At 35.0% G+C, this 26,622-nt stretch overlaps 1 protein-coding gene across 1 annotated transcript in view; it reads left to right on the top strand.

Annotated features, from left to right (window-relative positions):
- The window catches only part of PTPRD (protein tyrosine phosphatase receptor type D), a 281,972-nt gene that overhangs the window by 236,935 nt on the left and 18,415 nt on the right, over positions 1 to 26,622 (top strand). Inside the window, exons 30-31 of the mRNA XM_041486099.1 lie at positions 13,018 to 13,137; positions 13,668 to 13,822. Coding sequence (XP_041342033.1) covers positions 13,018 to 13,137; positions 13,668 to 13,822 — 275 coding nt within the window. The remainder of the gene's footprint in view (positions 1 to 13,017; positions 13,138 to 13,667; positions 13,823 to 26,622) is intronic.

Genomic DNA, 26,622 nt, shown 5'->3' with positions numbered 1-26,622 from the left:
TATAAATGTGGGGGTTCAAGAAGAGTTCAGTAATATAGAAAGACATTACAGAGGAGGACAGAAGATTTATCATCCAGACTGGTTTTAAATCAGTAAAAGTATCTTACAGAGGCAACGGGATAATAGTTGATATTTCAGTAGTTCATGGATGAGCTCCATTTCAAAATGAAAATATTTCAGCATGTGTCAGCTTGGAACAGGGTGGAGGGCACCATAAAGCCTAATGCTATACTGTGTTGGCATTGATGTCTTTTTCATATGCTTGGATACCTATAATTGCAATGATTATGTAACTTGAACCTCTTGGCAGCAGTCATTCTTTTCTGGAGGCTTACCAAAACATTCATATTTTTTCTTTTACCCTGTCCGTCATTTCTATAAGTAGAGTAGGCTTTTTGCAGTTCAAGCAATGTATAGCATTCTAATTATAGAGTCACTTCTCACATGTAACTTCAACCTACATTAACACCACTGCTTTTACCTGATGGCAATTAGTACATAGCACACAGTAATTTTAGCAGGATTTTTAGTTTTATCTTGGGTCTACAGACCTTGTCTAGTCCAGGCACTGCCTGTTTGGAATTGAGAAAATGTAATTCTGTCCATTTCTTCACTAATTAATTCTTTAAAGTTGCTGGTAAATGACACCAGAGGAAAGAAAAAATCAGTTCCTAATAAGCAGCCCTTTGCAAAAGGTATACTTAAGTACTTGAAAGTTTATCTTAATATTGCAGGCCACAGACAGCCACTGTCTAGAAGGATGTTTTGATGTAGCTAAATGAAATTCTTCTCATTCTCTCCAATAATTGCCTAGCAGAGTTTTAAGCTAACTCTAGCCTTTGTTGGCTGCACCCTAAAAAAACACTGATCAGAATAGTAATCACCTCTGTAAGTTATTAGCATTCAGAAGAAATACATTCTCTAAGTGGAATGAGAAACTAGACATTCTAGTCAACGGATTGCTCATGCATTCAATGCTTATATTTGTGTATTTTTTGTGCATAATTTAGCGCCTTCTGTCTTCATGCATTCATGGCAGAGCATTAGGTACCAGCCATCCAATACATAACTCAGCACCCAATCTCAGAGTCAGCAGCTCCATGAATATGGCATACCAGTTACCTATTCTAATACCATAGATGCATGTAATGTACGTAATGGTATTGATGGTGAGGCAGCAGTGGGAATCCCAGTGCAGGGAAAAAACCCAGTGATGGCATTACATTGCTATTTTTTCTCGTGCTATCATTTTTATATAGCATATTCTTGTAGAAGAAAAACAAGTGAGATTTCAAACATGAAATATAAGCACTGTTACATATCATTAGGGATGAAGAGCTTTGCTAATTTTGTTTCTCTTTCTCCTTTGATTCTGTTTTGATTGCTTTTGTGTCTTGGCAGACTGATCATTATTCCTGCTGCAAGGCAAGATTGTTTCTCCCTCAGACTTTCTGCTTTCTATTTCCATGTCATCATTTCTGTTTAGCTAGCTTTTTTGCATTATGTAGTCCTGCAGCCTGGTATCAGCCTTTATAACCTGGACTGCACAGATAAAGATGAGGATTTTAATTGCATCTGGAGAAACCAAGTTGGTTCATTAGCATGTGTTAGATGTCTGAGTGACTTCAGATTTAAGAATGTTCATATTTTACGGCTGAGTAGATCAAATGAAGATGTTACAGTGAATTCATTATTCATTTGTTTGCCTATAAGGAAGCTGCAGGAAAAAAAGATCTTTCACTTATAACCTTTCACACTTAGTTGGTTTCATATTAAATGTCATCACCTGAATTTCCCTTGACCTAAACCAGACTACAAGAGAAAATCAGTTTCATCATTCAGCTACCATGAAAATAATTTGTATCAAAAAGGATTATACACATTGGCAGTGCACAGAAGAGTGTTAGTAGCATTTTTGTCACAGATACGAGTTTAATCTTAGTGAAATAAAACAATATTGAAGGTTGTAAATTTGAGATCAAAAAAAACCCAGTTATGTGTTATACTAAGGAAACATGTAAAATATGTAAAACTTTAATGTATGATGCCTCTCCTTCCAACTTCTCTCTCTTCTCCTCTACCCCAAGCAGTACAGATTAAATTTTGTTGTTGTTGTTGTTGAGTTCTGGGTGCAGTTTTTTTGCTCCTCTCAACTAATTGGATGTTCTGAGTACTCATGTACTGTAGTGAATTTTGTGAATGATCAGGTGAAAAATATCTCTTTATAGCAAACGTTGCCTCTAACAGGAAGCATATAGTCCTTCCTCCTTTTTCAGGGCAGGATACTGTTGTAGATTGTCCACTTGCAATCTACTGTTGTAGATTGTCCACTTTCCTTCTCTGCTTTGTAATTTGGTATTTTGAATACATTTGCTGTGTTACCTTGGAACTGATAGAAAATACTTCCCTCATTAACCTCATTACAATATTTTATGCCTTGGGACCCCATTGCCTAGGTTTAAAATCTTTTGACAAAAAACCCCAATCAGGTCAAAGCTAAATGAAAATATAGTGACACTACCAAATATTCAAATACTGGAAGCTAAATAACAGTACAATGTCAATATCAAGTTGATATTGAGCCAGTTCTGAACTTCTTTACTGATGAGGAAGGCTTTAGTGATACTATCAGCTTCATTCAAATTTGCGAATGACTAAATGAATACATGAGGGAACTATATTTGTGGCATTCTGTTAGCCTGATCCAAACACCTATTTGGCTGTCATGAAGTGGATATCATCATCAATATTATAAGCAAAAATTGACTAAAAAACCATACTTGTAGAATAATCATCTTGGTTTGTCAAGGTTTAACATCTTGAATTCTGAGTCTTCATTGGGAACGGGGAGATCAAAACAAGCCCAATAGAAAAGCGATGTATCCTGTCTCAGATTTTATTCCCCATTATTCATATACATGGGACTATTTGCATGGGTCCTGTAATTGTTCCATAAAAACATCAAAAGATAATTAAAAGTCCTTGGACTTACTGTCTCTCAACTTGTCACTGACACCTGAGAGAGTCAGGAGAGATGGCACTGTCACAAGAAATGGTAAATGGACTTTTCCTGGTATTGCTGAAATCCTAAATAGGAGCTCCTGTTATTCCAAGTGTCAGGCATCAGAACACTTGCATCTGAGTATTTCAAGAAAAATTTTATAGATTTATAGACTATTCCATGTGTAAGAAAAATGGAAAATGGGTAACAGTAGAAATATCAAGTAGGTAAAATAATTGTTTGGTGTTTGTTTTGCTTGGTAGGTTGATAGTTTTTTTTAAGGAGGATGTCATAAATTAAATCAGGGAAGGTTTATTCAAGTTCAACTAGTACAAAACCCACAATGACTGGAAAATGTAATTGTATATTGGGACTCCTTAGTAAAAACAGATTTGAAACAGAAATTGGGAACCAAAGCTTTCGAAGTCTTGCCATAGGTAAGGAAAAAATAAAGGCAGGTCTGGGAAGAGCCCTACAATTTTTTATTCAAAATGTGCATGTTTCTAAGAGTTTTCTTGAATCTTCATTTGTTGATGGCAGAGTAGGCACTGATATCTAATCTATCTGACTTCATATGTAAGACAAAGCAAGATGCACCACAGTAAGTAATAAGCACAGAAAACGAAGAATGCAGTTTTCTTTTCTGTATGATATGGATGCAGCAGACTTTTATGCAATTGTAATGAAGTTAGTTTTCCATGTGTTGCGCAAGGCTTCTGCAGTAAATTTTAGATCTTTCCTCCTAAGTATAATACTGGGTAATACTGGAGGTATTATCTGTCAAAACACTGCATCAAAAATAAGTGACAATTAGACATTTTCACTAAAGGAATAGAGAAGTCAGCAAGAGGTGCACTTAAAAATTAATTTAAGAATATTGTCAATACGGTCCCAAGTGCACCTGTGTTCTACTGTATTTAGGCAAAATATAATTGACTTTTGCAGAAAACTTTCACTGGTGTTTTATATGGGGCAGCACAGGTGTGTAACAATGTGTGGTTTTTTAAGTTGTGAAATATATTTATATAGGAAAATATAAAGAGAAAATTTAGCTATGCTTTGTAGCAACCAAAATCATGTCTTTAGCTGGTAGGTGGTACATTAGCATATAAGTCAGCAGATATCAGTAGTTAGGACACATTGCAGATGGCATTTTTTCATACTAAAATGTATTGTTTTACTAAAGAGGAATTAAATATGCAGTTTTGTCATTGTTCATTCCCATGTTTCCCATGTTTTAATGGCTAACCAATACCTTCTGTACCAATAGTGTACTATCAGAATTTTATTTCACTTCTTTAGTGCTTGCTGCGTGCTAAGATATGAGTCAGATGAAGAATGAATGAGAGAACTGCAGGGAAAAAAGAAAAACAAAATCAAGTACACCATGTGTTCACCAGATTTACAAAAATAAAAATGTGTAGGCTTGTACTGGGGTTTTTTTCACTGCAACAGAATGCCATGGGCACAGCCCAAGAATTCCTACACCATCTCACGAGGTCGAGTAACCAGTTGTAATGTCAGAATTGTAAAACTCAATCGTAATTGTTTATTATGGAAGGATTCACAAGGGCAGGAACATGGTCAGCTCTCAATTTCTATGACTGAAATGTAGTCAGTCATAGATGCTTAATGCATGCAAGAATCTAATCCAATAAAGCTTAGAGTTGCTTTTTCTAGGCACATTTCAGGTGGAAGAGCTGTGCCAAGGTTCCTCAACTAAAATTCGAACTATGAATATCATCCAGTAAAATAGCTGTGGAAATGCCATACTATAAGTAGGGTTAATTTTGCTTTTACACACTAAATATGCTCAAAGTCTGTTTTTTTCAGCTTATATACGTTGGAAGTTGAGAACATACAAAATGAATGCCCCATGTGAAAAGATGTTGCTAAATTAGAGAGAATCTAGAAGAGAACAGTGATCAGATGCTGGAGAAACAGTAAGATTTTTTTATATATATAAGACAGTGAAGAAAATCACAGTAGTCTTTCAGCACATGAAAGGCTGTTAAAAAATTGCATAGTATTCAGCCATTTTCCCTGCCTTTGGGGCTTTAAGGAAGAAGTAAGCTGTGCAGCAGAGGTGATTTATATTGAGCTATTAAGGAACTTCCAAAATGTAATGTCAATAATGGAACAAGCTTTGTAGGATATTGTGTGCAGTCTCTTCTATTGTAAGCTTTCAAGAACTGTTTGTACCAGAGTCTTACTTGAAATGGTCTCGATCTGGCAATATTAACTTTTGGTATCGCCAAAAGTATTTTTCAAGGCAGCCAACTAGGTTTTTTGTGTTATATTCTGTGTGGTTTCTTTTAACTGTTAGGGTAAACTGATGGTTTTCTATAAAAATACTATTTCCCTGAAGCAAGTGTATAGCAAGTGGTTTAGTCAAAACCATATTCTAACTCTGTAATTTGACTTTATTTTCTTAATGTCTTTGCTTTGTGCTTGAGGTAAGACATACACTACTACCTCATATAATTCTTCTCCTAATCCAGACAGAGGAACTATGCCACATGTAGAAAATGCCCATTGACATTTTGAGTTAGAAGATTAAAAATTCTGCTTATTTTCAAAATTGAGTGAACATAGAATCTTATCATCATTAAGGTTGGAAAAGACCTTAATAAAATCCAACCTTTTACCAAATACCACTGTACCCACTAAACTATATTAGAAAGTGAGATGTCCACTTGTTTTTTGAACACTTCCAGGGATGGTGACTTCCCCACTTCCCTGGGAAACCTGTTCCAATGCTTAACCACTCTTCCAGTGAAGAAATTTTTTCCTGGTATACAACCTGAACCTCCCCTGCTGCAGTTTGAGGCCTTTTCCTCTTTTCCTGTTGCTGGTTGCCTGGAAAAGGAGATCGACCCTACCTCGCACAACCTCCTTTCAGGTAGTTCTAGAGCACAATAAGGTACCCCCTGAACCTTCTTTTCTTCAGACTGGACAACCATTGTAACCTCAGCCGCTCCTCACAGGACTTACATTTGAGACCCTTCACCGGCTTTGTGGCCCTCTCTGGACACATGATTAGTTCATATTTGGTTTAGCATTGTAGTGTGATACTTCAGCACACAGTGTTCTGTCAAGCAATTTGGAGCTTGAAAATGTCAGAGAGTGGATTTAGTATTGATTATCAAAAAGTGATCCTACTTTTCCTTATTTAGCAGATTGTGGTGAAAAACTCAAGGCCAGTTGTCTTTTATGGCAAGCAACAAATCAGGAAAATTTAAGTTCTTGTAAGAGGTGTCTCTGAAAAACAATATTATTTTTAACATTTTACATAATTTACAGAGCTTGTCCTGTGTTCTAAGGAAGTTAATGGATACAGATGGATACTGAAGTTGGTAATCAATGCTTTTGCTAGGGGAATTTTCTGGTTCACATAACAGGAACTGTATGAAATACATTTATGAGATTAAGAATTTCATCTATGTATTAAACTAGCTATAGCTATAGCTTCACTTTGACTTGAAATTGCATTCAAAAATCAAAATCTAGACTGAGACATCTAGGTCCACAAAATACCTTCCAATGTACCTTTTCATGTATTAGATCCATTTCAAGTGAAGCAAAGACATAATAATAATTTTTTTTATCTGATGTCTCTTTCTTTTGATCCTTTTGTTTCACTGATATTTTACATAATATTCATATCAGCTTAAAGAGGTAGTTCTCTTTTATGGAAAATAGTAGATATTCATTACAGCACTTGAATAGCAGGCTGAAATGTTCAATATGTTCCTCATACTGTAATATCTTATTCAGTGAAAGGATTATTCAGGCTGCACAGAGTGATCAGCCTTGAGTACAAGAAGATGAAACAAAAAGTAGTCAGCACATTCACTTTTCCAGTCAGTCCATTCATTTAAACCTTTTCAAGACATTTTTGGAAAATCTTGCTGAACTTAACTGTTTGGCAGACTCATCCTTCAAAATGAATTCATTAAAACCATGCCTTCCCTGCTGTTAGAAAGAGCTCAAAAAAGGCATGTCACATTGATATCAGCAATACAGTTTTGAACTGTTCTTTGCTTGTACAGATGAAGATGAAAATTGAGATAGAGAACACTTTTAAACATGCCAAATATTCCTTTCAATATCTGTTTCCTTTTGTTTTAATAGCCATACCACACTCTTTCATAAGGATCAGAATGGAAAAATTCTGGGGATAATTTCTTTAATTAATCAATTATCTTTCAGAGTTAACTGTTAACTAATTAATCATATCTCAGAAATTTCAGAAAGTAGCGGTGTCATGAGGGTGTATTTGAAGCCTTAGTAGAGGACTAAAGCTTGTTATGAATTGATTAGCCTATGGCTCATTTGTGTTGCCTCCAGATTCTTACTGGATTTTTTTTTTTTTGGTGGCTACTGCAATTAAGACCAAAATTTAAAACTTATTTATGATTATGAATTTATATTTTAATCTTTCATTTAAAGCTAGACTGAAGTCAGTGAGTGACACGAGAGCAAATCTTGTTTAAATAAAATCGAAAAACATGTGTCTGTACTCTGATTTTTTTTTTAGTCTTTGCATTATAATGTCAAATACTATTGTCAGTGTCTTTAAGCTTTAGACTCAAATCAGCCTAATCCTTAGGTGGCAAGGCATTGCTGAAAAAAGAAAATGGCTTCGGAGTAACATCTGTTTGGAGACAAAACATCAGCTGAAATGTCTGAGGCAGTAAATTATCCTGATAGGGTTTGAGACAGTTCCACCCCCAACAGTTGTCACTAGCTTTCTTATTGCATAATTATTATTGCCATTCAACATAATTTATTATTCTTCTGTTTTTGAAGGAAGATCATCTGAAAATACTATAGAAAATTCTGTCTGCAAAAGTCTTTTTTAGTAAAACCAGAGCAAGAAATTATGTTTTATTTTATATTCTAGATTCAGCAAAATTAATATGCTGTTCTTACAGCAAATCATGTGCTATGTGTATCTACCTTACACTAGTTTTCTGTTTCTTTCCTGATCTTTTTTTGTTTTATCCTTATAATCTTAGATGGCTTGTAACAGCTGGTACCCATGTTAAGAATCACCTGAAGGATCTTTTCAGCATGAATGATGGAACTTTATACTGGAAAATTATTTCTCTACCCTTGAATGTCAGGAATCTTTGTATTCATGTGTTCATATGGAAATACACTTCCTTCAGCTCTGTTGATGCATAGCAGCATGCTCTCTAGTGTCTATGACTTGTTGAAGTGTGAATATCCAGGAATATTAGGAACTCTGTAGCTGAAACCCTTCAAGTCTGAAAATGTCTCAAGCTTCTCATTTTTAATGAAAAAGGATGCATTTGCATTTTTTTACAGCTTTGCTTTCAGTGAATACTTGTACTTCCATAAAGAGTAAGGATTTGCATGGTCTGAGTGGAAGAAATGTAAAGAAAATATGTGTATGTTTGAGAGGCAAGTTAAGAGAATGTGCCTATCATTAATTATATATTCTAGCTATATCCAATTCTATGGTACTTAAAAATATTTCTTAATGTATTTAGTCATTTGAGAGCTGCTCTGATTTCATATGTAGTGGTTTTGGCAGTGTGCAATTTATGATCACGGGTTGGGAGATGATATCAGAGAGCATAATGGTCCCCCTGTTATCCAGGATGAAATCTGTTGGAGAGTAGGAGGGCTCTGCAGAGAGACCTGGAACGGTTGAAGGGATGGATAGTCCAGTAGGATGAAGTTTAATAAGTCCAACTACCAAGTCCTGCATTGTGGCCACAATAACCCCCTGCAGTGTTATAGGTGCCCCTTTCCAGCCACACCTGGGGACGGTGTGGCTGGAAAGGGACATGGGGGTACTGGTGGCAGCCAGCTGAACATGAGCCAGCAGTGTGCCCTGGTAGCCAAGAAGGCCAAAGGCATCCTGGCCTGTATCAGGAACAGTGTGGCCAGCAGGCGCAGAGAGGTCATTCTCCCCCTGTACTCGGCACTGGTGAGGTCACACCTTGAGTGCTGTGTCCAGCTCTGGCCCCTCAGTTTGGGAAGGACCTTGAGATGCTAGAGTGTTTCCAGAGGAGTGCAACGAGGCTGATGAGGGGCTTGGAACACAAACCCTGTGAGGAACGACTGAGGGAGCTGGGGGTGTTCAGCCTGGAGAAAAGGAGACTCAGAGGTGACCTCATCAATCTCTACAACTCCCTGAAAGGTGGTTTTAGTCAGGTGGAGTTTGGTCTTTTTCTCCAGGCGGCAACTGGCAGAACAAGAGGACACAGTCCTCTGCACCAAGGGAAATATAGGTTGCATATTGGGAAAAAGGTTTTTATGGAAAGAGTGATAAAGTTCTGGAATGGTCTGTCTGGGGGAGTGGTGGAGTGTCCATCCCTGGATGTGTTTAAAAAAGACTGGATGTGGCACTCAGTGTCGTGGTTCAGTTGAGGTTAAGTTGGGCATGGCTTGGAGTCAATGATCTTGAAGGTCTCTTCCAACCTAGTCATTCTGTGATTCTGTGATATGAAAGTAGTAGTAAAAGATACGCTTTTCAGTACCTGTAGTAACATTTCTCTTTAAAAACACCACTCTTAAATCACCAGTGAATTATTTCATGCTTATGTGTCTGCTTCATTCATCTTGCCATCTTTAGTCACAGGCAAGAGATCATTAGACAATTACTGGTGAAAGCTGTTCTCATGTACAGTTAGTGGCACAGAAAAACTATTGTTGGGTGCAGGTCAGTATAGTCTACTAGGCAAAAGATCAACCCTTGGAACTTGGGGCTACATGGATGAGAGAAAGATGATGACTATGTGGTGAGGGCTCATCAAAGGTATATTAGAAAATAACTGTGACAATAAAAACACTGTAATTGTATGCCTGGAGAGGGCTAGTATTATCATCACCATACTTTGGCACATTAATTTTTTTTCCAAATAATTTACAGAAGCAAGGGAGAAATGGCTCTTATTACACAGAACTTAAACACAGGCCAAAAAGCTAAAGCAAGAACACATTTGGCAAAAACTTTCAAAATTGACTTGTTCACATTTAGTGTTAAATTTTGGATGACTCAAGGGGGTTGAGATTTCTTTTCTGAAAAGAAGATAGGATGTGTAACCTCTCCCACTTCAAGAGCTGAAAACTAGGATCTTAACATAGAATAAAAGGTTTGGAAAGGACTCTGTCTCAGAAAGTAGTGTCTTACCAATTAACTTGTATTATCTGGTCCTCTGCTGCCAGTGAAGTCCAATAGAAACATTGCTTGATCTCTCACAAAGATAAATTGTACTCTAAATTGTTAGGAGTATTGGGAGAATTGTTAGGAGTATTGGGAATATAAGGTTTATGATCACAGAGCAAAAGAGGGTAGGAGCCACATAAGGACATATATCTGAAGAAGACCTCTTGATCTGAGAAAAATCAATAGGAAAAAGGGACAGAAGATGCAGTTCAATCAACTTATGCTTCATGTGTGCTCTTCCAGAAGGTCAAATCCACATCAACCTGAAATCGGATTTTCTTTCTAAGAGAATTGATACTTATTTTCATCAGTTTCCACTTCCAAATAATGTAGATACTACACTACAAATTGTGTTTCTTGTTGAACACTTGCTGTCTGCTTCCAGCAACAGTCCTCTGCATCACGTAGCTCTCACAGAAAGTATTTTAGAAAAATTATATCGTAATTGAAGTTTATGTCAGACAAACTAGTACATTAAAAAAAACCCAATCAAAATCTCCACATAAAGGAGCATGCACTTTTTTATTCCCAGCCTGACTAAAAAATAGCCTTCTAAGTCTGAGTAAATCCTTAACATTAGATTACTCTACAAAATAAAAATAAAACAAACATTTTCTGTCATTTTCAAGCTGGTCAAATTTTGTTGTTAGCAAACTCCAAGCTGGTTAATTTTTTAGGAATGCTTTCTGGAAGCTGGTACTCCTTCTATAAGCATACAATTTATATGTAAGACCTGCATAGTGAAGAGAACATATTTAGGCATGCAAAGGCACAGCTACACTTTTCTCTCCTCTTTTAATTTAAAGAAATCATTTTTATTAATTAAAAAAACCTTCAAAAAACCCAGGTTTAGTCAGAGTAAACCTGTAGTTGCTAAGATTACAAATTACAGTTACTATGTATCAACACTTTCCATGAAAAAATGTGTAATTCCATGGGAATTAAAAAATAATAAACCACAACTTGTTTGTTTAAAATACAGGTAACCAATATAGACATTTTCCACTGTTTCTATATTAATTAAAAAGTGAAGCTATATTTACTATAATTATATTTAAATGTCCCAATTGAAAACATGCTTTTTCAGTTTCATTTACAAAAACCAAGGGGGCAAGTACTAGGAATCTTGCAAATATATACTGGATATTTGTGAACTATTTGCTGTACTTACTCTTTTAGTAAATGACACAAGGAAGCAATTATTTATTTATTTAATAAGAGAATTTTTCACTATCAATCCCATTTTTTAATAGCACAGTATCAATAAACATTTGAGTTACTTTATTGAAATTCCTTATCTCTAAATTAAATTATCATTGCCTGTAAAAAATTGTTTCCCTTTACTTTGCCACTAATTAATTCTTATCCCCTGCTTCAGTGGCTAAGATTTTTTTCTTCTCTATCTAGATTACTTGTTCTCAGACTGTGATTTGTGAGCCATTAATGATCTGTAACCTCTGAGCCTCAAAACAAAATGATCTGTGAGCAAAAGCTATTTGGGTCTAGATAGCTGGAGAGCATACCAAGTCTTTTTTCAATGAGTATTGTTCAGAATGAAGAACCTGGAGAACACATGAGTTTCAAAGATGCATATCTTAATTTTCCATTTTGGGGAAATAATCACTTTTCCTCGTGGATTAGCATAACAATTCACATTTTTTTTTTTTTTTTTACTGCAAATGTTGTGTAATATTTTGCTTTTGTTGTTCATTACATTTACTCTGTTCTCATTGAATTTCGTATGAGTCTGGCTTGGAGTGATTAATGAAGACGTATTAAAAAAACCCAGTGTGATGTTACTGGACTCAGTTTAAACTTCTTTTCTGTACTGTAGGCAGGGCTAATTGGTAAGAATGTGTTGTTATAAATAGAATAGAGATCAACTCTGTTTCACCCATCAGCCACTGAAAGTAAAATGTTTTAAATTACTTGACTGCCATACTGCTTTGTACTACATTTTTGGTGGGTTTAGGGTTTCAGCATCTCTGTTTTCTTAACAGTTATCATTGTAAATACCCTTTTTAACTGAAACAAATTATTGAGATTTAGAAATGATGATAAAAATATGGTTCTCTTATGTGTCATCTTACACAGAATTATTGCATAGTTTAATATTCTAGACTGTGTCATTTTAAAATTAAGATTCCTCTGAATTAAATGTACTGTTTTTTTTTAAAATTTGATGGATGAACTCTCCACCAAACCATGTTTTTTAAATGCCTGTGGACCCAATTTCATTGTATGCTTCTTCTCTGATGAGCACTGATCTCAGAAGGAATTTTTTTTTTTTTCTCACAGTCCACTTAATAGCTGCTGATGACCTTTCATTTATCAGTGTACTGAAATTATTTCTGAAAACATACTTGTTCGTACTGAGATATTTCTATACATAATAAATATTAACATCAAAGCAGTAGTTTATAAGTTTGGGGACTCCTGTAAAATATGGCAAAGATTAAAAAAAAATGTTCCACCTATGTTGAAATAATTAGTACTGTTATTAAGTTATGTAGTGTGAAAAGTGAAGATACAGGTCATACTTTAAGCTACTATAATTTTTTTTTCTTCAGTGTATCTATATTTATTAGCATTTCCCAATTATCTGTCATACTAAACTTGCCCATAATGGAAGAAGACATTATATAATCTACTACCAGAAGAGCAGTTCTTGTGGATGATAAAATAAATTTCTTGTGTTAGAAGTTGGCCATTCTGTCTCCACATATGTTTAAAGCCTATGGTGATATACAGTCAGATATGTAATAAATTTCAGTATTAAATGTATGAAATGATAATGTGTTTTTCACTGCAGGTGAAGTGTGATCAATACTGGCCAAGCAGAGGCACAGAAACTTATGGACTAATCCAAGTGACCCTTTTAGACACTGTTGAATTGGCAACATACTGTGTTCGTACATTTGCACTTCACAAGGTATTATATACTTATATATACTTACTATATAATTCTAAATTGAAAGGCTGGCAGTTTTTTCCCTCACCTCCCATTCCTTCTTTCCTTTCTATCACCAGCCTCCCTCCTGTAACCTTGTCCTCCTTTCTCCTTTTGCTTCCTGCCTTACCTGTGTGCCTTTTTCCCTTACTTCCTTATTCCCTTTCTCCCCTACTCCTCCTTTCTAGCCTTCCCCTTTTTTCTTTCCAACATCCCTGATTATTGAGACTTCTACAGAGTACATGTTCCTGATAACATGAATTTTTGTGAGTTAATGCAGAGCTCTCGCCATAAAAAACCTGCATACTTATGGTGCACAAGTATACATTTAAAGATCCTACATTGTTTGAATCTGTAATTTGGATTTTCTTCCATAGCCAGAGTTCTTTTTCTTGCTGGCCTCAAATATTTAAAAACATTCACTGGTATATATGCTTTTGCAGTTGTTTCACTGAAAAGTGCCGATATTATCTCAAGTAGCAGTTTTGTCATGAAACTTTTGAATTTCATAGAATGGCTCAAGTGAGAAAAGGGAAGTGAGGCAATTCCAGTTCACTGCCTGGCCTGACCATGGTGTCCCAGAACACCCAACACCATTCTTAGCTTTCCTGCGACGAGTCAAGACTTGCAACCCACCTGATGCTGGACCTATGGTTGTGCATTGCAGGTAAGCCCAGAAGTTTCTTCGAAGCATGGTATGTCAAGGTTACTGCTTTCTGTTTTGTTGCAGATGAAAGTATGATTGTCTTTCAAACAGACTTCGGAGTCTGTCAAAGAAATTGGTGGTTGCATTGCAAATCAAGGACCTGAGTGGCACTACCAACTTGGGTACCCTAGAATTATTTTATTTGGTCTATGCACAATTAATTTAATTTTAGTACGTCAAAAGATCTCCAGGGAGGATGTCTGCAGGGAAAATACAAATGTATCTGTGGCATTCAGAATGTGATGTGAAAAAGGAAGTCGATGGTATTGGTTTAAGAGTCTAAGTGTTGAAAAAAAGTACGTTTTAAGCAATGAAACACTTTTTGAAATTATTACTTATATTGTGTGAGAAAGTAGCCAGCATGAGAATAAAGATAGATAAATTCAGGTAAGATCTGAATCTGTATTCAAGGTTGCATCCTCAGTTTAGGACTTTGAGGAGCTGAAAATGCAAAGGATGTACCTACAGAACAAGCTGAACCCAATTGCAGGGTAATTAGTGCTCCATGCTTTTTTGCAAAGTAGCAAACCTCTTCAGGCATTATAAGGTATGAATTAATAACACTGGAATTTAAAAAGTCAGCTGCTTTTTGTTTGTTGGGACTAAGGAAAATGAAGAGGAAGAGATACAGCTTCTTTGAAATTTACTGAACAGATCTTTGAGAAAGCCTTAAAGTCATGTTGACAAGGACATTATCAGAACATACATACCAGTTCTAACTGAAATAAACTCCAGGATGGGTTCCCTCATTCCAGGGATATATTTTCATACATTGTGTAGCTTGCTGTGTAGCCCTTTTCAAAGCAATTTCCTAAGATCACTATTTCTTGTGAACTTCATTTTGGAATACCTTCCATTAGTAAGGCTGAGAGCTACTATACATGGATCTCTGAAGTTACAAATGCTTAGCATATTTGAAAACCAGTCTTGCTTTTTTCATCCAAAACCTGAGGAATAGTAATTACTGCATACCACCACATCTAGTTTTGACTTCTTATATTGATAACCCACCCATGGAATCTGATAATTTAAACACTTTTAAAGTGATTGAAATAGTCTCCTGTAAACAAGATGGAAAAATAAACTCAACAGGAAAACAAAATAAGCAGAACTTAAATGTTGAAAGGCACAGACTGTTTACAAAATACCAGAGAACATGGAACACAGATATTAAATGTTTATTTAAACACCAGGATTAAAAATGTGGAATAATTATAAATAACAACACAAATATATCATAAAGTTTGCTGATGTTTCTTGAATGGAGATGTATATTTTTGTTCTTGCATTTACAGGGTCTTAAAACATTGTAATTATTGCCTAGGATTTTAGATTTCCTCAGATACAACTTCATTAGCTTGATCCATATATAGCATACCTCCAAAGCTGCTCAACAGTGAAGGTGCTATCTGCTACATCAAAACCAAACTTAATAGAAGAAACTAATTTTCCCACTCTGGAAAATCTCTTACGTTAATATAATAGCCTAAATTACCGCTATGCAAAAATAGGAAAATTAAATCAGTTTTTATGGCTATTAATTGGAAAAGATGAAATAAAATGCATTGTTTTTTATAACTCAGTGGTACTGATGAAGTACAAGGCAATTATTTTCTCTTTGTCGTTAGTTTTGCATGCAGATTTCATTGCAAGTGGTGGTCAAGTTAGGTAGTATGATTTCATGCCTGAGGGACTTTTTTTATCCCAAATTCCTATTGATTTATTTATCAATAATTTATCTGCAATAAGCATAATCTGCTATATATAAGCTTTTTGCCTTATGTATACTTACTAGAGTCATTAGATTTCAGTCACTTTATGCAACCTAACCTCTAAAAAACAGACTTTCACATATTCTATTATTTTAGTAAGGTGTTTAGATTTGACTCCTAACAATTTGTCTATGAACATAATTAATGTTTCTGAACATTAATTTCTGAAAAGTTTCTGAAAAAAATTTAAAACTTATGTCTCTGTAATTAAAACAGGCTGGACATTTAGCATCAAGTGTTCTGGACAGTCCAAAGTTTATTAATGTGCTAATTAACTCCTCAGTGTAATGTGTTAACTATCCAACTGATAGACTAACAAGAAGTTACTAAAGTGTTTCTCACAACAGTAATGTTAATGTGAGTGTCACTTTCAGGCATACTGTAGCAACATTATATTCAGAGATTTGTATTGCCTTATCATTTTAAATTCAACATGATTTTCTTGGGGCTGTCTTGTGCAGGAAGAGGAGTCAGACTTCAGTAATCCTTGTGGGTCCCTTCCAACTCAGCTTATTCTGTGATTCTATGATTATTAAATTGGTTCAAAAAAATCAAAAGAGGAACAACTACAGAGCATCACCACAGTATTTTTAGGCTAAAGGATATGTCTTTCATACATCCATATGAAAATTCTTCCTATTTGGTTTGAAATTGAAGCACTGGACATGCATAAACATTTCATTTCAAACTCATAAAAAATAATTTAAAGTAGTTAGGTACAAACTCTGCACATTATCCAGTTTTTAATTAGAATCTGCTTTCCGTTTTTTTCCTTCTCTTCTCTGTTGCTCCCTTGGCAAGTTTCTCCATTCCAATATTTTCTTTGCCTATTATAAGTCATTTAACAATTTTATCAATTTTTTTCTCTCCACATCTGGAGTGATCATTATTCAGTGGACCCCTCTAAGTATATTCCAGTTGTGTCCTTCAATTCCATTGTTTTCTCAAACTTATTTCATTGTTGATATCACATTGCTGAACCATTTAATGAAATATGTTCCTATATTTTTTAGTATTTTCTCTGAAGTAAGATTGTAATTCTAGTGGTAATTGTCATTCTAATTTTTGCCAAGCATCTCCTTTTACTGCCCTCTACTATTTGCTATTTTCCACCAAGATATTTTTCTGTTCTTGACAAACTTCTTCATTTTCAATTGTTCCTTTCCTGACTCCTAGTCTGCCTCTGCTTCCTTTTTAATATTCCTCTTGTCCTTGTTCTGTATCTTGTCCATCATTGTCTCCCATTTTGTGTTCAGGACTACCTAAATCCCTTTTCATTAAATTCCCCCTTTTTTAAATCATCCAGATTTAAAAAGTACTTAAGACTTTTCTAACTAGAGCCAAACAATATAATACAGAACAATACCTTATATCCTTTGCCTATAGTACCCAGTCTTTTTAACAATATCTCATTGAAGGAGTAATCTGAGTTTAGTTTCTAGAAGGAACACAGGATTTATAGCGGCAATTTTAAGCCATCTGAGACATCAATAATACCTTCTTTTATATTTCTTCCAGTACCTACCAAACTATCAGAGCTCAGGAAATTCTAATAATCACATTACAGAAGTATAAACAGAATGGGAGTTGCCTTTCAAAATGTGTTTGATAAAAAGAAAGAGTAGGCTTGAAGAATCTGTGGAAGCCTTTTTCTGCAAACTTTTAAACCATAGAAACTGAAAAACAAAGCTATTAACAGTAAAGGGAGAATTTATTTCTCACCCTGTGTGGGTGAGGAATACAAGAGCCACCTGTCCGATCCTTACAGAGTAATCCCCTATTTATTCTGTATTTATAGGTATGTATTGCAAGTGAAAGGTTTAGCCCAAGCTTTTCCTTACTGCATTTCCACCCATCTGCCATAATAATGACCAGCAGTTTCCTTTCAGTCCATTTCATGTTAAGAAATTAAATGTTTTTTTCTAGTTTGCTCCATGGTTTTGGGGTACAGCTAAATGTCCAATAGAGAATCAAGGTAGATGGAGACCCAGTTCATGAATGACCCCAGACAAGTTTGTATCAAAGCCTCCTTTGTTCGTAAGCTATTTTAATATCCTGTCCCTAGGAAATGGTTTTTGAATGTGTAAAGAATTTATTTAATAATTACAATGTGCTTCATGGGAAGAAGTCTGAGCTGAAAACACCTGACTGTTGAAGAGCCAGTAAATACTTGAATACCCTCTGTTCATGTAACAGTGGCCAAAAAAAGAAAACAGTTCTGTCTAGTGAAATTAACTGAGAATGTACATACTACCATTCTACATTACTACACTTGATGATTTCTGATAAATGTATGTCAAAGATATGCAAATAGAAATCTTTTTAATAATATTTGTGTGATAATAGCAAAGAAATACAGAATTATATTAGAATTTCCAAAACATTTGTAATTATTTGTTACTAATGTATATTCAACAGGCATCTTTGCTTGTCATTTAGACATCTACTTTTGATAACGGTTTGATTGCCTGTAAAGTATTGAATTTGAATCTAATAGAGAAGTCAAAACATATTGAGAATTTCATGAGGACATTCTACCAGTCAAAGCTCTTAGTTGTTGCTGTGATTTAACCTCAGGCAGCAGCCAAGCCCCACACAACTGCTTACTCACTTCCATATCAGTGGGATTGGGAAGAGAATCAGAAGAGTAAAAGCTGGAAAACTCATAGGTTGAGATAAAAGCCGTTTAGTAGGGAAAGCAAAAGCTGTACACACAAGCAAAGCAAAGCAAGGAATTTAGTGATTTATTCAGTGCTTCCCATGAGCAGGCAGGTGCTCAGCCATCTCCAGGAGAGCAGGGCTCCATCACAAATAATGATGACTTGGGAAGACAAATGCCATCAGTCCAAAAGTCTCCCCCTTCCTTCTTCTTCCTCCCTCTTTATATGTTAAGCATGATGCCATATGGTCTGGAATATCCCCTTTGATCAGTTTGAGTCACCTGTGTCTCCTCCCAGCCTTCCATGCACACCCACCTTCCTTGAGCTGTACCACACACTGAAACAGGGGCAAGAAGTCTGGGAAGAGAATAAGCTCTAGCCCAGCCAAAACCAGCATACTTGTGCAGAAAACTTGGCAGGATTTTTACTGGAAAAGGTAGCTAAAACATATTCACAGGTATGTTAATTTCAAGGGAAAAAAGGCATAGATCGTTGCTGAAAGATTATGGAGCACCAAGGGAAACATCAAGACCTAATCTAAATGCAGATTTTTTAATTTAAGTAATCAGATATTTTGTAAGGACTACATCCATTAATGGTATAGTTATCGTAACATAAATGCAGAATTCCACTCTACTCTTCTCCTAAGGAAAAAGATAAAGTTTTCTGTCTATATCTGTCAGGGAAGATAGTCCAGTAGAGCCTCGGTCAATATTGAGCTAAATGTTCCATGATCCTTATTCTCAGTGTGAGATTTGGAAGAGAAAGGCAGATAAATTAAAACTGAATGAAAAAAAAAAAAAAAAAATCTACAAATGAAATTCAGCACTCCCATCCTATTTGGAAGTACTTTACACAATGTGTTAAAATCTTGGTTGGCTTATTTAACATTTTAAGATCACCCTTTCAGTCCCTTTCCACAGAAGCTGAGTAATACCACAATCCCACTAGTCTTTCTGCATGACTTGCCCTAATTTGCAGAGCTGATCAAGAAAAAATTGTTTCTTTAATGAAAAAATGCTGGCTTAAATCCTAGGATTCTGCATTGGAGAGATGCTAATGTGTGGTCTAATGATAGTAGGGGAAAGACACGTTTTTGTTTGAAGTTGGATTAGTGCAGGCAAACAGGTGCTAATCAGATCATAATAAAACAGTACTGGAGGGTGTTTGGAATTTTATGCCACTATGTTTTCAAAACATCACAGAAACTTTAGTAGTTGGTTCAGTAACACTATCTAAAAGCTTAACATGTTAGTGCGATCCTATATGTATGAGTTTTTCTTTTAATACCAGCACCAAGGGCATATCTCTAAGACCCTTTCTCAAGCCTTGGCAGGTACTGTTAATCCCGCTATTGCTAACAGAAAAACTTGGCTGTTTGGAGGAATGTGACTGTTTTAAGTAAATCTGTGTCTGACTACACTAACATAACCAGTTAGCAGAGTGAAAAATGAGATAATTTTCAAAAAATAACAAAACACCATATGATATTCTATTTCCTAAAGTAGAATTCTTGTTCAGTGCTTGTGAATAAAAAATAGAATGTTTAAGAAAAAAATATACTTATCAAAGGCAATGATTTTCCAGTGGATTGTTTTATTTCACTTCTGTATAGTTTGAACTGCTTCTTTTGCCATAGGCCTTACAAGTGCTCATTTTTTAATCCTTGCAGTGACTAGGTTGCAGATGACTGCCTATCTTTTTCACGGTGGGGGAAAAAAACCTCCCCAGCATATATTCAGAAACAACACAAGTAAGATTGAAAAATACTAGAGTCTTCCTCATCTCTTCCCTTTCCTTGTCCTGACAACAATTCAGGACCTTTCCCAACTTCCTTGCACAGCTGAAAGCTCTAGAAGGGAAAAGACAGTGAAAGCATTTTAGTATGACAAATATTTTAATGTCATAAATATTCTAAATTTTCTCTGCTTTACCCACATGTCCTCATCCAGAAGTTATTGAGTTGCTACTGTGTATTAAACTGTGCTGGGTATCATCCCTGTACAAAAATATTGTAATGCTATTTACTCTTCAGCTGTTAGCTGTGGATCACTGTACATCTCATAAATATTGGTTTTTTTTCTCATAGTCGTTGTTCACTAATAGAAAACAGAGAGGGATAAAATTGCTATAAGAATCTCATATTGAAAAGAGGTCTAGTTGGATATCCTGCTTAGGATATTTAGTTCCTCATAATATAAAAATATAGGAATAAGTTAATGTCCATGTTTTTACTTGTATTTCATCTGTATTAATAGTCTCAGCAACTCAGACCATGCAATTAGAGAAACTGACTGGCAGTAGTTTCATTTCTACACATATCTTCATTCTTAGAAGTTATTTCATTTCAACATATACAGGATGTGTCTTGCAGTGTTTATGCCCTGGATGCTTGATTTCTGTTTAAGTGGAACTGGATTCACTTGACTAGAAAAATTTGCATGGCTTCTCTGTCTTTGATCAATTGTTGGAATTGCAGAATCTACTGGAAAAAGAGAAATAGTCTAGAAGAAAAGTTGATAAAGGCTAAATGGAAGAAATTGGTATAGCAAGACACTCCATTTGTAATGAATGGTATTACACACGTGCACAGGAGATGTCACAAGTAGAAGGAGTTTGGATTTGCCTTCATATTTTCACCACAAAAACTTTCAAGGCCATGAAAATGCAGATTACAGAAATCTTACAGTTGAATACCCTGGATATTTTATGCTGAACATGCAAGACCTCTTGTGTAATTACTGGGATATGTTCATGCAAGTATACAGAGAAGAGGTAGCATCTCCGTCTGTATGCTGATAGAGTGATGGATGGGTAATGCTGGATTTCCTTTTCTGTGTTTCAAATTTGAGTGTCACTAGTTAGAATCATCTTGATAGTAAAGATACTATTGCTATTACATCTTTTAATTTAGCAGTGTTCTTATGAGCTTAGGTATCTAATTTTTTTTTCATTAAATTTAGAGACTTGCCTGTGAAAACCTGGGAAAATGAACATGTTAAGAACTAGCATACCATAGTTAATGTGATGGTGTGGAGGGTCCTATAAAATTTGCCTTGATATATTTTTTCTTAGAGTAGGAAAATACTATGCTATATTATCTGTAAATCCTCCATGAAGTGCCAAACACAAGCAAACTGATGCTGATCCACTTTCAGGTTTTGTCTTCAGTTACAAACCAGTTCTTCATAGCAAACAAGCCCCTTCTAAAACCCGAACTGCAGTTGCTGTATGTATAGTATAATCATCAATTGTTTATAAGCATTAAAACTCAGAAATGATCACTAAAAATATTATTAAAATTCAAAAACATATAAATAACAAGTAATAGGAATATTTTGTCATGCAGGTTCCAGTAATGAAAAACACCTACTTGTGGTCTCTGATTAAATCCATCATATGTGTATAAAGCCATATTTGGTTGGCACTTAGCCTGTGGTTCAGGGGATTATACTCCCCACTGGTGTGACTCAGGGCTGGATTATCTTTTGAAATCCTAAAAAGCTGCTGTGACTGCATAGGGCAAGATTTGTTTCTGGTAGCAGTCAGAAATCTGTAAAGGAACATAGGGAATGCTATTACTAGATAGAATCAGTGTTCTGTCTAGGCCAGTATCCTGTCTCTGACAATGGCAAATGTCAAAAATTTCAGGGGAAAGTACAAAACTCCAATGTCAACAATATTTCAGTAAAGTTTCCTCTCCAGCAACAAGCAGTTAGTGACTAGTTTAGCCTTGCTTCATGAGTTTAGCCTGGCTTTAATTATTTTTCCCTTTATTCCTCTATCTACCTAGAGAAACTGGTGGATACTTTTTTTCTTATATTCATGATTGTACATACATTTCAAAGAACAAAACCAGGCAGTATTAACTATCTTTTCCCTTTTTAAAGTAGTGTCACTCATATATATTAGAAGATATTTATTTACTTTTAATTTGAATGTGTCTCTTTATTTCATGAAATGTCTTTGGATAAAAGGGTTAAAAAAACAAAAATGTATTATTTAATGTTTTTTTTTTTTTATGTTTTGCATGTCTAGAGCTTTTTATTGAGTTCATCCATCAAAATATTCTGACCCATTCCAGTATTTCTTTTGTGGAGGGAGGTGGAAGGGAGTCCTCACATCCTTGGCATTTTTGCTGGTTGTTTCTGTTCCCTCCTCTCCTTTTGTGGCATACCCTTTTTTGGTAGCCTGAGTAAAAGTAACTATTCTGTGGGAATTTTTTTTTTTTTTTTTTTTTTTTTTTTTTTAATAAGAGGTAAGGCAGTAAAAATAGTTCCATGATTATGCCACATTTTCTTCTAAGTTTCCCAGAGGACATACCGAGGCCTGACTTCAATTTGGTCAAAAAATGGCTTCAGTTGAGCAGTTCTGCTGAAGTCTGATGACTTTTCACTGGGCGAAATAACCTGCCCCTCATTAAAATGTAATAATTGTCTGTAAGATTTTTTTAACAAATGCAATGCCTTTTCCATGTGTTATCTCAAATTACAAATATGTTGGTGCTGATAATTATTTCCATATATATATTATCATGTCCTACAAGGCCTGTAATTTCCTTTGACCTAAGCTGTAGTTTGATACATTATTTGATCAGCACTCTTAGTGAGTCATTTTATCCATATGTATTTAGTTAATTGGTTATTTTTCTCCCCACCCATGTTTATATATAATATACTCTACAAAGGAAAAGGAAATCTGACTGCTTGCAGCTGAGTCTAGTAAAAGAGCAATTAGGTTCTATCAGAGCCAGCAGCTGTCCGTAATGAATTCTGAATTAAAATTATGAGTGAAGAAAATAATCCAGCCATCTGCAGGAAATGTGAAAATATTTTTATAACCCAATAGCTGAATTCTGGAAAGGGGTATCTCTGAGATTTCCCAGCTGTACCTACATTAAATTCCAGAATATCCATAGACACAGAGTATGCTGGAACACATTGCATCAACTTGGCTACCCAGTGTGTTTGGCTAACTTCGAACAGGCTGTATTTTTATCTAAAGTAATCAGCATGAAAGTCTCTTTAAATCCTCTCCCCACGTCTCTAGAAGTAAAATGTAGCTTTAAAAATAGTCCTGTTATCTTTTCATGGAGGCTTTCCAATCAGTATTCTGCCCTGAATATTAATCTTTCTTCATTTTTTATACTTTTAGACTTAATTCAGGGTCTCATAATTTATTATGAGATTTTCTCAGTGACTGCTGTTCCAAGTAAATTCTGCATTGTGATGTCTATTTTTTGGTCACCTGAATTTTAAAAACATCATAATACTATCCAAGCTTGTTTTACAGCTACCTTGAAACTTCTATGCTAAAACTCCCATTATTTCCATTCTAACTTGCCCAAAATTTTTGCACATAAGTTCAAAATCTTGAAAAAAAAAAAAAAAAAAAAAAAAAAAAAAAAAAAAAAAAAAAAAAAAAAAAAAAAGAAGAGATTAGTGTCTAACCTCTATATGACAAATTGTGATTAAGAAATGTGAAATGCTTAGTGGTATTAACCTTTCACAGCCTGATTTTCTGCATTACAGAGAATTCTCGTCGGTATAAAGATTTCAGAGGTTAAGAAATGTAGTAATGAGTACCAGTAACCAAGCTCTTCAGTGGTCAGTGGAGTATTGTTAAATATTACAAAGAGTATTTATTTTTTTCACTGCTTCATCTAAAAAAATAGGACTAGCCTTTATATGAGCTCATCAGAGAAGCCTCAGGTTTTTTAAGTCTGTTTTTTACTGTGTAGCATCTCACTGCATTAATACTATATTGCAACCAATTCATTTTAAACAAAATCTAGAAGTGGCAACATCGTTTGTCTCATCCACTGAATGTATCCTCAGTTTTCAGTTAAAAAGGAAGAGACATTCTGAGATGGGGATCCAAAACAATAGGCCTACTACTAAAGTCGTGTCAGCTTCAAGGTTCAGGACTAAATTACTGGTTATTTCCAAGTTTTCAGACTAGGGGTAAGGGGAGCAAGTGAGTGAGAAAAAATTTTAAAAATATTTGTACACAGATTCATTTACGTCTTTGAACTGTGGTTGCAAAAACAAAACAAAACAAAAACACCAGCATGGATTAAAGAGTCCTGGTGATAACGCCTTCCTTTCACTTTGTGCTTACCACACAAAGTCCTGTGTCTTGATGACAACCTCAGACTTCATCACTGCTCCATCAGTCTGAAACCCAACCAGAAAAAATCCCTAGGGAAGCTGCTGTTGAGAAAAGAAGAAAATATTGTCCACATTAGGAATACAAAACATGTAGACTCAGGGAAGTGTCCAGAGGACTGAAACTTGGAATCATTTTAGTGGCTAGCAAGTACTTTCAAGGTCTTCCAGTTATCCAGATAGCATCAGTTCACCTTGTGTTACTCGCACTGATAGGCTAATAGCTCTTCTCCGTGAAAATGTAATCGAAGCACAGAAAGAAATATTCAAAAGTATGAAGCTACTTCTCAAAACATTCCACCCTGAGAATGCAAAGTAAGTTAACTTCAAAGGAACAAATAATTGTTAGCAGCAAGCAGCATAATTTCTGTCCATTGATTTCTCTGCTGTGCTGTAATCTTCACTTTTATTTATTGGCTATAGGAACAGAGTGTACTTCCTCTGCTAAATTACTCAGAAATAGCAAGTTTTTTGTATTTACTACAGCTGTTCAGGCATAGATCTATCTTTAATTGAAGGTAACAAGTCACAGCAAGATGTGTTTTTAAAATTAACCTTAAAACACTTTCTTTTTCTAAACTCTATTTCAGTTGATTTTAGATAATTCTTTCTTTAGTGGAATGCATAATGTCAAGAAGGCATTGTACAGTACAAAAAATATATACGCTAAAACTTAACAAATATCATAGAGAAGATATATTTAGGATAGTTACTCTTTGATGATAAATACAGAAATCAGTACATTCATATATAAGATTGTATTTAGAGAAGTAGGAAGATAAGAAGGAGAATATATGAGAACTGAATTAATTTTGAAATTAAAAAATCACAGTAAATCCTCGTACATAGAAAAAATAGTACAGAGGAATTAAGTTGATTTTAATGTCTTTTCTTTATATGTCTAAGTAATTGAAGAAATCAAATAACATAGTGATTAAGCAAGGTGTGTATGTAAAAATCCTCTAAGAAAAGCAGGATTATGGCATGTATTGTTATATAGAATCAACAAACAATTCTGAAGAAAGACCATAATGAGAAGAATAAGTGGTATGAAATAAGGTCAATGAACTTTTCAGTTATGTACAATTTCTGCTATTCCATCTCATAAGCACAATAAGAGCTTTTTTTTCACCAACAATTCATGATTTCAGGAAAGAAGGAGGTAGAATAGTTATGATAATTTGTCCTTTTCAAGAAAGAAGAAGCAAGTATTGCAATTGATGGTATGCCTTTTCAATGGTATAGTTACTAAAGGTGTCAAGTACCTGGAGGCTGAAATGTTGATTCAAAAGAAGAGTTCTAAGATTATCTGCTTTACAGCTGGGAAATGGAATGCTTATGCCTTTTATAACTATATAGGATCACAACACCAAATTTAGACAGTGCATTTCAGTTTCTCTCCCAGGACATGTCTACGATGTTATTTTTCAGAGTCCCTATCCAAATTCCAGTGAAACCTAATAGCAGGATTTCTTTAGGGGAAGTTGTGTCTGTAACGTGTTGGTTAATGACCCTTAATTGATCCTTTCCTCTCTGAATTTCTTTTGTCGTGCATGATATTCTGTAACAATGTGTTTCACAATTTAATTATGTACTACTTTAAAAATGACTTCCTGTTTGTTTGAAAGTCTCATCATTTCATTTCATGATCCTAATTCTTCTTTGGCAAGAAAAGAACAAATAATTTTTGTTTCATCTTCTCTATGTAACATTAATTTATGACTGGTGAGAGGATTTGAAGTGCTCTAATGGAATGCCATTGTTAGAAGGGTCTCTTAAATTTTTTGTTTTGTTGAGCATTATGAATGCTACATTTTTAGCCTGCATGGAAAATTCATCTTTTTAAATTATTTTAATAAACAATTACTTCTTGTACATGGGATTTGTTAGAGAAATTTTTAGGAGTTTTGATTCTCTGTGTTTTGATATTTGAGGGTTTGTTTGTGTTCAAGTTACAATCTCATAAAACAGCTTCTCATCCTTGATCTCTCCAGAGCTGTACTTGGGATTAGAGGAAGAACAAATTTACTTTCTGAACATTATTATACTTTTGCAGGTGCATATTACAAAAAAATGTGGGCTTAAATCTGGGGCAGTTATATTTGAAGAATTTATGGTAATACTAGAATTCTGAGAATGTACAGACTGAAAAGTGTTATTAA

This window comes from Pyrgilauda ruficollis, unplaced genomic scaffold (assembly GCF_017590135.1).
Source record: "Pyrgilauda ruficollis isolate IOZ18807 unplaced genomic scaffold, ASM1759013v1 scaffold74, whole genome shotgun sequence".
NCBI classification, from domain to species: Eukaryota; Metazoa; Chordata; class Aves; order Passeriformes; family Passeridae; genus Pyrgilauda; species Pyrgilauda ruficollis.
Note: the sequence above shows the minus strand (reverse complement) of the source record. Positions and strands in the feature narration are given on the sequence as shown.